The 15,174-nt window shown below is 40.1% G+C and overlaps 1 protein-coding gene across 2 annotated transcripts; it reads left to right on the top strand.

Moving 5' to 3' along the window:
• The first annotated feature begins 11,883 nt into the window (after positions 1–11,883).
• Positions 11,884–14,390, top strand: LOC110672189 (VQ motif-containing protein 19). 2 transcript variants are annotated; one of them, XM_058136844.1, is made up of 2 exons: positions 11,884–13,140; positions 14,135–14,390. In XM_058136844.1, exon 1 carries the CDS (start codon positions 12,316–12,318, stop codon positions 13,015–13,017), a length of 702 nt encoding a protein of 233 aa, XP_057992827.1. In that variant the 5' UTR covers positions 11,884–12,315; the 3' UTR covers positions 13,018–13,140; positions 14,135–14,390. The 2 variants fall into 2 exon arrangements, with proteins under 2 accessions (XP_057992827.1, XP_057992828.1); XM_058136845.1 differs by lacking the exon at positions 14,135–14,390 and adding an exon at positions 13,895–14,086.
• The last annotated feature ends 784 nt before the right edge of the window (positions 14,391–15,174 follow it).

Below are 15,174 nucleotides of genomic sequence, written 5' to 3'. Positions count from 1 at the left end.
TGCAATTTATCCATAAGAGATCATTTTATTTTTCAACTATTACTGAAAGAACTTCCTAACCTTAATATTTTTTTTTTTAAGTATGACTGAGGTTTCTCAGTCACGATTTAAACTTTTGCTGTGTTTGTTAAGAGCAAAAATTTTTATATAAAAAAAAAAAATTGGATTAAAAATGAGAAAATATAATATATTTGTTCTTAAATTAAAATATTATATAAAAAAAATTGGGTGATCTTTCTTCAAAAATTTATCAATATTTTATCCATCTAAAAGTTTTCTAGCAAATAGAAGATAGAGTTTTCATTAAACGAGGACAGATACAAATCTAAGATAAAATATTTCATACTACTATAATTTTGTATAAGAAAATTTAAAATAAACTTTTTATATAAATTATAATTATAATTAATTTAAAATAAATCACTTATATAAAATATAATTATAATTATCTTAATTTGAAAATCTAGTTGTGTTGAGAAAACATTTGAGTTGACCATTCAGCGGGAAGCACACTCCACTCAGTGGTAATTTACTACTGTCAGACTCTATGGTCTTTCTGAGAGTCTAATCTAAAAATTATAAAACCTTAAAATTTGATATTCTTATCAAGAAAAAAATATGTACTTCTTATTATTACATTTCTACCCAAATAATAAAATAAAATACCTAACAGTCTCTGTAACACCCCAAAAATTTTAAATTTATGAGTATTTTTGGTATTTTAATTTTATTTGAATTTTAGGAATTTTTTTGAGATTTTTCGGATTTTAAAAATCGGGTTCGATTTTCCGAAAATATAAACTTTGATGATTTTTAAAAATTAATTTAAAGACCACGTGGCAAAACTAAAAATATATTTGGAGTCTACGTATTTTTCTGAGTTTTATGGAATTTTTTTCGAAATTTTTGGACCTCGTTTTTGGTCCCGAGGCAGAGTAAAAATTCAAAATTTTGTATCCTGAATCGAACCGGCCGAATCGAACCGGACCGGATCGGACCGGTCGAATCGGACCGGCCCTTTTCCTTCTTCCTTTTCTTCTCCCGCGCGCGATGGCTCTCTCCCTTCTCTCCCTCGTTTCTCTCTCCTCTCCGCCTAGCCACCAGCCGCAGCGCGTGCCACGCCACCCGGCCAATGGCGCCGAACGCGTGGGAAAACGCCTCACGCGCGCGCTGCCGCGCCGACTTCCCGAAACCGCCGATCCGGCCAAATTGTCTTGTGTCCAAAATCATCTACTCGGTGAGAGCTTTCCATAGACACCAAGAACGCCGAAATCCATCGAGCGGATTGTCCGATTTTTGCTCGGGAAGATTTTAGCCCATTTCGACTTTTGGGCTAGATTTCTCGAAAACCGTGAATCCCACGAGAAAACCGAGGCCACCAGCACGCTCCATTCGTCGAGAGCTTCGCAACGACATAAATTTCGAATTTTTCCGACACCGTTTTTCGGTGGGTCCCACGGAACTTCGTAGTGTATTTTCGACCATTTAATGAGCTTAGAAAATTCTGAAAAATTTATGTTCTAACCCCCGTGTTATGGGCTTCGTGTAGGTATCCTCGATTCGCGGAAATTCGGCTGATTGGACCGCAAATTTCGGGCATGCACTTCTGGAAAAGTCCCCGAATTGGATCGAGGTTTTGGCCAGCCCCCCATTGTCAGACGTCCCGAGCGCGTTCCCGAAGTCGGAATCGGCAAAGGTAAACCCGAACCTTGTTTTTTCATAATTTTCTAGTGCTTAAATAGGATTAAAAATCCATAAAATATTCGTGGTAGCTTAGAAAATTACGATTCTTTTTGCAATAGCTTAGTAATATTGCTAAGGACCGCGGGGCAAAGTTTTATAATTTTTAGAGCTTGTTTGGGCAGTTTTTGCAAAAATGATCAATAATAAGGACTAAATTGAAATTTTACATATTGTGATGGATGATCGATTTGATGGGCCAGGAGGGGCCGTGTGATATGATTGAACTGTTGATATATGGATTGTGAATATAGAAGTGCGTTTTAGCCCTTTTGCAGTTGGGTAGGTCCTAGGTATAGGGGACTCACGGATTTTCTAACGACTTAGGACGTAATTGGTCTTTTCTTTGTTTGTATTGAGTCGATTGTATTAAATAAATATAATATGATTGTCGTGTGAGCCGATGCCTTTCTTCCTCCGCCCACCGCCACAAAGGATTGTCGTCAAGTCGGGGAGTAGAATATGAATGTTAATTGTAATGTCGATATTATTATATGTTCAGCATGCCCATGCATCACTTATATGCATATATTTATGTAGTTAAACTCTAGGCACGATTTATGATGCATTGATAAATGTTAAAGTGCCATGTATGTTGTTGTGGTAATTTGGAGCAGTGTGCGTGTGATGTGGTGTGGACTATGGATAGGACGGGTAGACACGGCTTGAGTTCTTCACTGGGACCCGGTCCTTCGGGGTAGACACGGCTTGAGTTCTTCACTGACCCCGATTTGGTATTTAAGTGGAAGTCCGAGCCGAGTTCTTCACGGCACCAAAGTTGGATTTAAGAGAGTCAGATAGAGATCACTCCCATATATTATGATTGATGTTACAGGGTGCGTGAGTGCTCCAAATTACCTTTTTGATGTTATGATGTGAAAATGATGTGGATGTTGCATTTCACTCTACAGGGTGCATTAGATTTAGATAGTTATAGAGATTATGGTTAAAATTGATATTTTACTCTCTGAGTCGAACGCTCACTCCTGTTCAATATTTTTTCAGGTTACAGGAGGATTTTATTTTGGTTAACATGCTTTTCTCATTCGCAGGTTGTTTATCAATATTTGTGTAATTTTAATTACTCTTAGAATTTCCGCATGTGTTAGCAGTAATTATTTGAATTTGGTCTGTAATATTATATTCATGTTGGACCTGTAAACTTAATATTTTAAGTCTGTTTTGATGGATTGGATGAGGGAGCTGAGCTCCCATTTATTATTATGTTGATGAGTATGTGGAGGGTGAGCTGAGCTCCCCAATAGATTGTTTATTGTGTTTACAGGTCGGGTGAGTCGAAAACTCCCCGTTGGAAAGTCCATTTTATGGCCGGACTCTGTTCGTTTGTTTTCTTGATATTGGGCCCAAATGGGCCTTAGAGTTGGGTTAATGAACAGTTAGGCTTACTACGGGCCTGGGGCTTTAAGTCGCCTGTGTCCTAGTGCCGGTCCGCCCATAGGTTGGGTCGTGACAAATGTGGTATCGCAGCTTAGGCTCCGATTCTTAGGGAATGTTGTCTAAAGTGTTGGGAAGAGTCTACTAGGAGTCACATGCGAAATATAGGGTCCACATTCGCCTTGCATTGTCATCTTTGCTTCTAGTTTCGCTCCATATGTTATGTATAAATATGAGTCTATAGAGCCGTAATGAGCGCTTTGAATTTTTGTGGGCTAATGTCGAATTTCAGAAAATGCGTAGAAGGTGAGAGCCGCCATCGCACTGTAACAGATGTGCCCGACGGTGTTTCGACAGATGAGGCGCCGCCCCGAGGAGGCGGGTAGGAGGCCTAGAGTCGCTCAAGTAGAGGAGCAGCCACCCCAAGACAGATCGGGCCCTTATGGCACAGGTCCCATGGACCCCATGGCGCTACTCTAGCCGGTTCACAGAGAACCATCGATATGATGGCGCAAGATATGGTCCACCCTCTACAAGCAGCATCCACCGCACCAAGAGAGGAATCTTACAAACAGATCATAAATTTCAAGAAGTTGGTGCTCAAACTTATGATGTGTCAGACGATGCATACCGGTTTTTAGATTCCTGCAGACAGGCAGGAACAGAATTACAGTTGACTGATAGAAGACTGATAGAGTGTGTGCAGCATGTCATGGGGCCTATGCCTAGACAATGGATGAATGACTACGTGTTACCCCGGATGGAGGGATTGACATGGGCTCAGTTTGGAACTTTTTATCAATCGGTGTGTGCGTAAAGCTTCAGAGATCGAAGCGGTGGGCCTTTGAGGCCTTAAGACGAATGGCGTGTCCGTAGATAAATATGCTCTGCACTTCGAATTGAGCAGATATGCCCCTACAAAGCAGATCTACAGAGACTATGAAGGTGAAAAGATTCCTAAAGGGGCTTGACAGAGGTATGCGAACTGCCATGATGTCTGATCAGACTTTTGATGTGGTGGTTGATCGAGCCAGACAGATTGAGATTAGCTATGCTGTGGATGACAGCGGGAGAGCAAAGAAAAACAGAGCAGAGGGTTCTTCAGGTGTTCCCCACATGGGTACTACGGATGGTGGTGGCCAAACTACTTACAGAGGAAAAAGCAGAAATAAGAGGAGTGGTTTTAGACACAAATCCCGAGGGTTCGCACTGCATGATCCAAAGCAGCGGTAAGCCTGCTCGTTCAGATCCTCCTTGGCACCTTGTGCACGCAGTGTGGAAGAGGACATTCAGACCTTGTTTGATGGGTTCAGAGTATGCTTCGTGTGGCCAACCAGGTCACTTTGCTAGAGAATGCCCTGCTTTCGAGCCACGATGGGGTCACAGGTTCTCATAATGTTCCTCGCCATTGTATCCGGTACTTCCAACATGGCAGCAATACCAGGCCGAGGACAAGGGGGACGTGGATTTGGAGGCAGATCAGGAGGTAGAAGCCAGTATCAGGGTTCTGCCACTCAGGGTAGGGGTCAAGCTCGGGTTTTCACCCTGACCCACCAGGATGCTCAAGCTTCAAATGCAGTTGTGGCAGGTATTCTTCTGGTCTGTTCTTATGAGGCTCGTGTTTTGATAGATCCGGGTGCTACCCACTCATTTGTCTCCCCTGTGTTTGCCATGAGGTTGGGTAGAAACCCCACAACTTTAGAGTGCCCTTTGTCAGTAGCTACCCCACTTAGTGACAACATAGATGTAGATATGGTTTTTCCGGGTAGCCCAGTGGTAATGGATGGAAAGATCCTCCCAGCAGACTTGGTTCCTCTACCAGTAATGGATTTCGATGTAATCCTGGGGATGGATTGGTTGGCAACTCATTATGCCACCTTAGACTGCAGGAACAAAAAGGTGTATTTCCACATACCTGGTGTGGAAGAGTTTAGCTTTGATGGTGACAGGAGCGTGGCTCCATATTCAGCAATTAGTGCCAGAAAAATATTGAGGCGTGGATGCCAAGCGTATTTGGCATTGGTGAGAGATACATTTGTAGAAGGTGTCAGCATGGAAAATGTTCCTGTTGTCAGAGAATTTATGGATGTCTTCCCAGAGGAGCTTCCAGGGTTGCCACCAGGAAGGGAAATAGAGTTTTGTATTGATGTTGTGCCGGGTACAAACCCCATATCCATGCCACCTTACAGGATGGCACCAGCAGAATTGAAAGAGCTGAAGGAGCAACTACAGGAGCTTTTGGACAAGGGTTTCATACGTCCGAGCACTTCACCCTGGGGTGCTCCTGTTCTATTTGTGAGAAAGAAGGATGGGTCATTGAGGTTGTGCATTGACTACAGACAGCTGAACAAGGTGACTGTGAAGAACAAGTATCCACTTCCTCGGATCGATGATTTGTTTGATCAGCTCCAAGGAGCTAGATTCTTTTCCAAGATAGACCTACGATCAGGCTACCATCAGTTGAGAATCAGGAATGAGGACGTGTCCAAAACGGCTTTCAGGACAAGATATGGTCATTATGAGTTCTTGGTGATGTCTTTTGGACTCACTAATGCACCAAAGACCTTCATGGACTTGATGAACAGGTGTTCAAGCCATTTTTGGACCGCTTTGTCATCGTATTCATAGATGACATTCGCATACTCTCGGACCGAGGAAGAACACGTGTGGCACTTGAGGATGGTGTTGCGACGTTGAGGAGCACGGTATATGCCAAATTTTCAAAATGTGAATTTTGGCTAGAAAGCATCTCATTCTTGGGACACGTGGTTTCTAGTGATGGCATTCAAGTGGATCCCAAGAAAATTGAAGTCAGAATCGATTGGCTTAGGCCTACAACCACCGAGGTGCAGTTTTTGGTTTAGCTGGTTACTATAGGCGTTTTGTACAAGATTTCTCCAGGATAGCGGCTCCCCTAACTAAGTTGACCAGGAAGAATGTTCCATTCATTTGGACAGATGACTGTGAGGAGAGTTTCCAAAAGCTTAAGGAGTGTCTAACCACTGCCCCTGTGTTGACACTACCTGTGAGTGGTGAAGGATACACCGTGTATTGTGATGCCTCCAGAGTTGGCCTAGGGTGTGTTTTGATGCAGAATGGAAAGGTAGTGGCTTATGCTTCAAGGCAGCAGAAGAGGCATGAGCAGAACTACCCCACCCATGATTTGGAAATGGCGGCTGTAATCTTTGCACTTAAAATCTGGAGACACTACCTGTATGGTGAAGTGTGCGAGATATACACCGACCACAAGAGTTTAAAGTACATCTTCCAACAGAGGGATTTAAACTTGAGACAGAGGAGATGGATGGAGCTTCTGAAAGACTATGATTGCACCATCCAGTACCACCCTGGGAAGGCCAATGTTGTGGCAGATGCTTTGAGCAGAAAATCTTCTGGTAGTTTGGCGCACATTTCAGCAGAGAAGAGACCGTTGATTCAGGAAGTACATGAGTTGATGGATCAAGGTTTAATCCTAGATCTGTCAGATGAGGGGGTATTGTTGGCTCACTTTTCAGTGAGGCCAGACTTGAGGGACAGAGTTAGAGTTTCCCAGCACAGAGACCAACAATTGATGAAGATCATAGAAAGAGTACAGCAAGGTGAAGGTGGTGAGTTTGGATTTGCCAATGATGGCGCCCTAGTACAAGGTTCTAGGATATGTGTGCCCGATGTAGACAACCTCAGGAATGAAATCATGCGAGAAGCACACTACACACTATACAGTGTCCACCCAGGTTCCACCAAAATGTACCATGATGTGAAAGATAGCTACTGGTGGAATAGCATGAAGAGAGACATAGCGGACTTTGTGTCCAAGTGCTTGACTTGTCAGAAGGTGAAGTTTGAACACCAGAGACCGTCAAGGAAGCTGCAAGAGCTCCCTATCCCAGAATGGAAGTGGGAAATGATCACTATGGATTTTGTGATCAGTTGCCTCGCACCACGCGAGGATATGATTCGATATGGGTAATTGTAGACCGCTTGACCAAATCACTCACTTCTTACCGTAAGGACTACATACTGTGGCACAGTATGCCCTCTATATTCGAGAAATAGTCGATTGCATGGAGTTCCGCCCATAATATCGACAAAGGGCCCCGATTCACTTCTCGGTTTTGGAGAAAGTTGCAGGAGGCACTTGGCACACGCTGAACTTCAAGCGGCTTTCCACCCTCGCATGACGGACAAAGGACAATCCAAACATCGAAGACATGCTTCGCATGAGTGTCTTGGATTTTGGAGGTCAATGGGATGAGCAACTAGCTTTGGTGGAGTTTGCCTACAACAACGATTTACCACTCCAAAGATAGGGATGGCACCCTATGAGGCATTATATGGAAGAAAGTGTAGGTCTCCTCGTGTTGGGACAGAAATGGGGAAGCGAAGGTGCATGATGTAGACCTAGTGCAAGACACTTCGAGGTAGTTCCTTTAATCGAGGAACGATCAAGATAGCTTTCAGCATGTAAGAGTTATGCAGACCCAGACGGAGGGATGTGGAGTTTGCGATGGCGACTATGTATTCTCAAGGTATCTCCAATGAAGGGAGTCATGAGATTCGGAAAGAAGGGCAAGTTGGCACCTCGGTATATCGGACCTTTTGAGGTTACGGATAGAGTTGGAGCAGTTGCCTACCGGTTGGAGCTACCACCCAACCTCTCTCACGTTCATCCCGTGTTTCACATCTCCATGCTCAGGAAATACATTCCCGATCCTTCTCATGTACTGCAGCCAGATGTGATAGAGCTAAAAGAGAACTTGACATTTGAGGAGCAGCCTGTAGCCATAGTGGACTACCAAGTGAGACAGCTGAGATCAAAACAGATCCCTATGGTTAAGGTTTTGTGGAGGAGTCAGTCAGTGGAAGAGTGCACCTGGAGTCAGAACGGGACATGCGTAGCAAGTACCCTTATCTGTTCAATGTATAATCATGTGCTTTATTCTGCCTTGTGTAAAATTCGAGGACGAATTTTCTGTAAGGGGGGAAGAATGTAACACCCCAAAAATTTTAAATTTATGAGTATTTGTGGTATTTTAATTTTATTTGAGTTTTAGGAATTTTTTTGAGATTTTTCGGATTTTAAAAATCGGGTTCGATTTTCCGAAAATATAAACTTTGATGATTTTTAAAAATTAATTTAAAGACCACGTGGTAAAACTAAAAATATATTTGGAGTCTACGTATTTTTCTGAGTTTTATGGAATTTTTTTCGGAATTTTTGGACCTCGTTTTTGGTCCCGAGGCAGAGTAAAAATTCAAAATTTTGTATCCTGAATCGAACCGGCCGAATCGAACCGGACCGGCCCTTTTCCTTCTTCCTTTTCTTCTCCCGCGCGCGATGGCTCTCTCCCTTCTCTCCCTCGTTTCTCTCTCCTCTCCACCCGGCCAGCGCAGCCCGACTGCCGGCCGCGCGAGCGTGGCAGCCCTGCGCGCCGCAGCGCGCCGACTTCCCCGGCCAAATCCGGCCTATCCGGCCACCAATTGGACCGGGTCTTGTGTCCAAAATCATCTACTCGGCGAGAGCTTTCCATAAACACCAAGAACGCCGAAATCCATCGAGCGGATTGTCCAATTTTTGCTCAGGAAGATTTTAGCCCATTTCGACTTTTGGGCTAGATTTCTCGAAAACCGTGAATCCCACGAGAAAACCGAGGCCACCAGCACGCTCCATTCGTCGAGAGCTTCGCAACGACATAAATTTCGAATTTTTCCGACACCTTTTTCGGTGGGTCCCACGGAACTTCGCAGTGTATTTTCGACCATTTAATGAGCTTAGAAAATTCTGAAAAATTTATGTACTAACCCCCGTGTTATGGGCTTCGTGTAGGTATCCTCGATTCGCGAAAATTCGACAGTTGACCGCAAATTTCGAAAAGTCCCGAATTGGATCGAGGTTTTGGCTAGCCCCATTGTCGACGTCGAGCGCGTTCCCAAAGTCGGAATCGGCAAAGGTAAACCCGAACCTTGTTTTTTCGTAATTTTCTAGTGCTTAAATAGGATTAAAAATCCATAAAATATTCGTGGTAGCTTAGAAAATTACGATTCTTTTTGCAATAGCTTAGTAATATTGCTAAGGACTGCGGGGCAAAGTTTTATAATTTTTAGAGCTTGTTTGGGCAGTTTTTGCAAAAATGATCAATAATAAGGACTAAATTGAAATTTTACATATTGTGATGGATGACTGATTTGATGGGCCCAGGAGGGGCTGTGTGATATGATTGAACTGTTGATATATGGATTGTGAATATAGAAGTGCGTTTTTAGCCCTTTTGCAGGTTGGGTAGGTCCTAGGTATAGGGGGGACTCTGCCGGATTTTCGGCACGACTTAGGACGTAATTAGTCTTTTCTTTGTTTGTATTGAGTCAGATTGTATTAAATAAATGTAATATGATTGTCAGGTGAGCCAGGACAGTCTTCTTCCTCCGCCCAGCCGCCACAGTGATTGTCGTCAAGTCTGTGAGTAGAATATTAATTTTAATTGTAATTTCGATATTATTATATGTTCAGCATGCCCATGCATCACTTATATGCATATATTTATGTAGTTAAACTCTAGGCACGATTTTTGATGCATTGATAAATGTTAAAGTGCCATGTATGTTGTTGTGGTAATTTGGAGCAGTGTGCGTGCGTTGGCGTGCGTGTGATGTGGTGTGGACTATGGATAGGACGGGTAGACACGGCTTGAGTTCTTCTCTGGGACCGGTCCTTGGGGTAGACACGGCTTGAGTTCTTCACTGGGACCCGATTTGGTATTTAAGTGGAAGTCCGAGTGAGTTCTTCACTGCACCGTGTTGGATTTAAGAGAGTCAGATAGGGATCAGCTCCCATATATTATGATTGATGTTACAGGGTGCGTGAGTGCTCCAAATTACCTTTTTGATGTTATGATGTGAAAATGATGTGGATGTTGCATTTCACTCTACAGGGTGCATTAGATTTAGATAGTTATAGAGATTATGGTTAAAATTGATATTTTACTCTATGAGTCGAACGCTCACTCCTGTTCAATATTTTTCAAATTCTGAGGAGGATTTTATTTTGGTTAACCTGCTTTTCTCCTTCGCAGGTTGTTTATCAATATTTGTGTAATTTTAATTACTCCTAGAATTTCCGCATGTGTTAGCAGTAATTATTTGAATTTGGTCTGTAATATTATATTCATGTTGGACCTGTAAACTTAATATTTTAAGTCTGTTTTGATGGATTGGATGAGGGAGCTGAGCTCCCATTTATTATTATGTTGATGAGTATGTGGAGGGTGGTGAGCTCCCAATGGATTGTTTATTGTGTTTACAGGTCGGGTGAGTCGAAAACTCCCCGTTGGAAAGTCCATTTTATGGCCGGACTCTGTCCGTTTGTTTTCTTGATATTGGGCCCAAATGGGCCTTAGAGTTGGGTTAATGAACAGTTAGGCTTACTACGGGCCTCGGGGGCTTTAAACTGGCCCAGGTCCTAGTGCCGGTCCGGCCCATAGGTTGGGTCGTGACGGTCTCATTATAAAAAAATAAATAAATGCTCACCAATGAGAAAATACTAGATTCTTATAGAAGAGGAGATAAAAAATCATTCCAAACAAGGAGACAAAACTCAAATGAATTGAAAGCAAATATATATGTTTCAAACGGATACAGATTCGGAGATTATTGAGAAAGAAACAAAATAAATATAAAAAAAAGCACAAAAGATAGGGAGAGGAGCAACTACTAATGAAAATACTGATAAGTGACGCTTCAAAAACTTACAAAAAGAAAGAAAGAGAGGAAGAAAATTGCATAATTGCAATCTAGGAATTCATTTTTTAATTTCCTTTGTTATTACAGAGTAAGTCTTGATATTTTTTTCTTGCATTATCTTAATTTTTTTTCATTGAAATTCAAATTTAAACTTGAGAATATATATATATATATATATATATATATATATATATATATATATATATATATATAACTTTAATATTAATAAATGAAAAACTCATTAATTCTTAATTTTATATTGACCACTATTTTTTTATGGCAAAGATTTAAAACTACTAATATGATATTTTCTATGGAAAATACAAGGTATCTCCATTTTAGGTAGCAAATTAAAACAAAATAATGAATGAAGTGGCAAATTTTCTTGGTGCATTACAATCACTTTGAAAAGGGAATTGTATAATTGGTTGCTTTGGGTGTAACGTTGGGGAGAAATTCGAATTGAATTTGAGATTTTAATTTTAAAATTAGGATAATTGAAATCAAATTAAAGAATTTTAGAATTTAATTCAATTTTAATAATTTTTATTAAAAATTTAATGTTAATTTAAGTTCAATTTTACTTAATTTAAATTTAATTAAATTTTGATTATATTTTAATTTTAAGTTAAAATGATTTGATTTTCAAATTGGGATGACCTCTACTTCCAAGGATAAAGAATCAAGAATCAAATCAACTAAAAAAAAAGCCCCTCGTTGGAGCATGCACGGCACGCGCCAGAAACATTGGATCTTTCAATGTTTATTATGATTGGATTGGAGAGTGAGCACACAGCAGACGACAACAGAGCCCTTGGGATTCATAATAGTATAATGAATGAATGGCTACGGTTTGGTTTGGTTCTGATGAGAAGTCGCCTTCATCTCCAATCCAATCACACAATTGTCCTTCCAGTCAGGGCTCTGAAGTCAATGCCTCACACATTTATGTGTGTGTGTGTGTATATATATATATATATATATATTGTTATGTTGGATTCCTAAAGACTTTGCTACTGGTGGCATAGATGCTTGTTGCCCAAAAATTCCAAAGACAACCAATGCCCTTTTCAAGTTTTAATCTTTTCTTCGTAATCCCAAAACCGTTGGGGACATTTTCTACCTAGCCAAGCCAATCACCCCACCAAAGAAAAAAGAAAAAGCATAGCAATTGAGCACTATGATACATGTGTTCTCGTGGCACAAGTACAACAAAAGCCATACAAAACAAAAAGAAGGCAAAATAAATTAGCAAATGCCCTTTTGACACCCTCCTCATCAAGCCTTGTTTTTCACTCCTCCATCTCTCCTCTGTTTTTCCACCCCAAAAGTTCATTTCCCATTTCTTTCTTTGAAATCCTGGTGCTTGTGGTGGTGGTGGTGGTGGTGGTGGAGAAGGAGGAGAGCCTAATTGGGAGGAGAGAGAGAGAGAAGAACCCGGCAATGGATACTATGACAAGACTTCAAGAAAGCAAAAACCCGTCTCCAATAAACTCTCCTCGAAACAATGGAAGCAACAATGGGGTCCAAATCCACACCCTACCACTCACTTCAATACCCATCTCCAGATCTGACGCTAACCCTTACCCAACAACCTTTGTCCAAGCGGACACCTCTACTTTCAAACAAGTAGTTCAAATGCTCACTGGCTCAACAGAAACAGCAAAGCAAGCCTCTTCAAGAACAGCTCAAGATCCAGCAGCACCACCATCACCAACTACTTCTACGCGAAACTTCATCATACCTCCAATCAAAAGCATGCCAAAGAAGCAACAAAATAGCTTCAAGCTTTACGAAAGGAGAAACAACAACCTTAAGAACAGTCTCATGATCAACACTTTGTTGCCTAGTTTTGCAAGTAGTAACTCGGTTACAGGATTTTCGCCAAGAAACAAGCAGGAGATCTTGTCTCCAAGCTTGCTTGACTTCCCTAAGCTGACACTTAGCCCAGTGACTCCACTGAATAATGAAGACCCTTTCAACAAAAGCTCCCCATCTTTAGGGAATTCTTCATCAGAAGAGGAGAGAGCAATAGCAGAGAAAGGGTTTTACTTGCATCCATCGCCCATATCTACTCCTAGAGATTCAGAGCCCCAATTGCTGCCACTATTTCCTGTGACCTCACCTAAAGTTTCAGGATCTTGATTTTCTTGAACATGGAAAGAAAAATGACAGTGAGAAGGTTATGGGTTTTGGATGCTTTCGAGGGAGACGTAGTGATCTTTGGCTTAATTGTACAGTCTGATCCTTCTTTTCATGATATATGGGGTAAAGTCTTTTTTTTTTTTTTTTTAGTATGTGTGTTTTCTTTTTTAGCCTATTTCATAAGCACTCTCAGACAATATTATTTAGTCAAATTTTCATTTTTGAGATTATATATCAGCATGGGAAAAGAATCTTGTATCCTCAGAGTCTTCTCTGTGTATTCCATGTGGACTTGATTTTCATGTATTTCTGTCCTCTCTCTCTCTCTCTCTCTGTGTGTCTCTCTCTCTCAGTGGAATGAATTTCATGAATTTTGTGGGCAATTACTGCCTTTTCCTCATGCTCTTTCCTGTGTATAAATGATCTTCTTCTTGTGTTCATGTCTGTGTGTGAAAAATACACATATGAACAGTAGACATGAATTCAATTTTATCAACTAGAGACAAAGTTGAACATTTATAATTGCACTCCACAATGCACGTTTCCTTCCAAGCGTAAGGAGGGAAAAGTTTCTGCTCAATCATTGTAAGAACAGGCTACGTACATTAAGGAACAAACAGAAAATTTGGCGTATTGATACTATTGGCAAATTTGAAAATTCAACTTTCTGAAATCAGTATCTTTTGCTATATCTTTCTCTGTAATTTGATCAAAGTCAAGTGATTCTGAGATATATATATATATATTGAAAGTCACAAAGGAAGGTATATTTTATATTAGAATAGCCCACATATCAAAATAACAATTTAAGTTCATTTCAGCATTTGATCGCAAGGGAGGCTAATTTCATTTTTTTCATTTTTTTTTGCTTATGCAGGATATAAACCGTATAATAGGTTCTTATTTTTGCAACCATTTTCATTCAAATTTCAGCAAAATTCGAACATGAAATCTCTTTAAAAGAAGAATAAGTTTGTACTGTGAGATTTAACCTCTGGATTGTTAATTACACAATACAAAAGCTATTTACAGCTGCGTTAACCATTAAATAAAGAAGTTTTTGTTTTCTTGTAGTTTCTCTACCTCTATTTTAATTTTCTTTTAAATTTATGTGTAGGATATGCTGATCTCTTCTGACAACTGTAGAAGTTTTAGCTGACTGAATCTTTAATATAAGATATTCTAGCAGCGTACTCAGATTCTTGATTGCCCATCATACTTTGGAGGAATGCACATCTATACAGGGGTGTCAGATTTTAGGGTATCGAATAAAATGTATAAAGTGTCTGTAAAGAACTATGAACAAAAGAAATCAATGGCCCATCTCAGTTGTTTCTTTCAAGAAGGAAGTAAGTCATTGTCCTTTGCTACAACTTTAAGCTGCTATGCAATCATGCAGGTCATTTAGTTTTTTTTTTTTCCCCCAAAATTTTTGAGTTTTTATATGCAGTCTTTTTTTGACTTTAAGAAGGCCTGTTCTCGTATAAAAGAAAAAAATAAGAGGAAAAGGAAAGTGAGACTTAAAGTATGATGATGATTGAAAATGAAGGAAAAATAACAGAGAAAATATGAGAAACTTTCTTTGTTGCTTCTGTTCAATTTTTTTTACTTTGTCAATGCATGAAGTGGACTTGGTTAATGCAATAGACAAAGAACCGCCGAGGCTCTTTTCCTGTACTGATTTGTTTGCAAGTTGAGAATCTTTTGTTTCTGTATTTAAACTGTTCAAAATAATCATTCCAATTTAGAGATAAACAATAAAACAAAATGAAATGGATTTTAATTTCCTTGGAAAAGTATGAATTAGTCATAATCAAATCTAATTGAATTTTGTCAAAACCAATGGAGTGATAGGCCCTTTATAAATATCTTATTAATATTTATCTGGTTTTAAAATATCTATCAAAGTGGTCAGAAAAATAATTAGACAACACAGGGAAACGATGTGCTCAACGAATGTCAACAATTAATGGCTTCTTTCTTCAATTGCTGATGATGATTCTTTAGATTATAGTTGGAGCAAAAGTGCTCCAACTCCTTTACAAGTTTTTCTTTATAATTAATAATGCTCCATTTGACGTTCTTGAAAAGTGCTTTATTCTCTCGTGAAGTTGCTTTTTTTTTTCTGTAAATAAATAAAATTAATAGACCGTGAAT

The sequence above is a fragment of the Hevea brasiliensis genome, chromosome 15 (assembly GCF_030052815.1).
Source record: "Hevea brasiliensis isolate MT/VB/25A 57/8 chromosome 15, ASM3005281v1, whole genome shotgun sequence".
Classification (NCBI taxonomy): Eukaryota; Viridiplantae; Streptophyta; class Magnoliopsida; order Malpighiales; family Euphorbiaceae; genus Hevea; species Hevea brasiliensis.
This window is presented reverse-complemented; position numbering and strand designations above follow the sequence as displayed.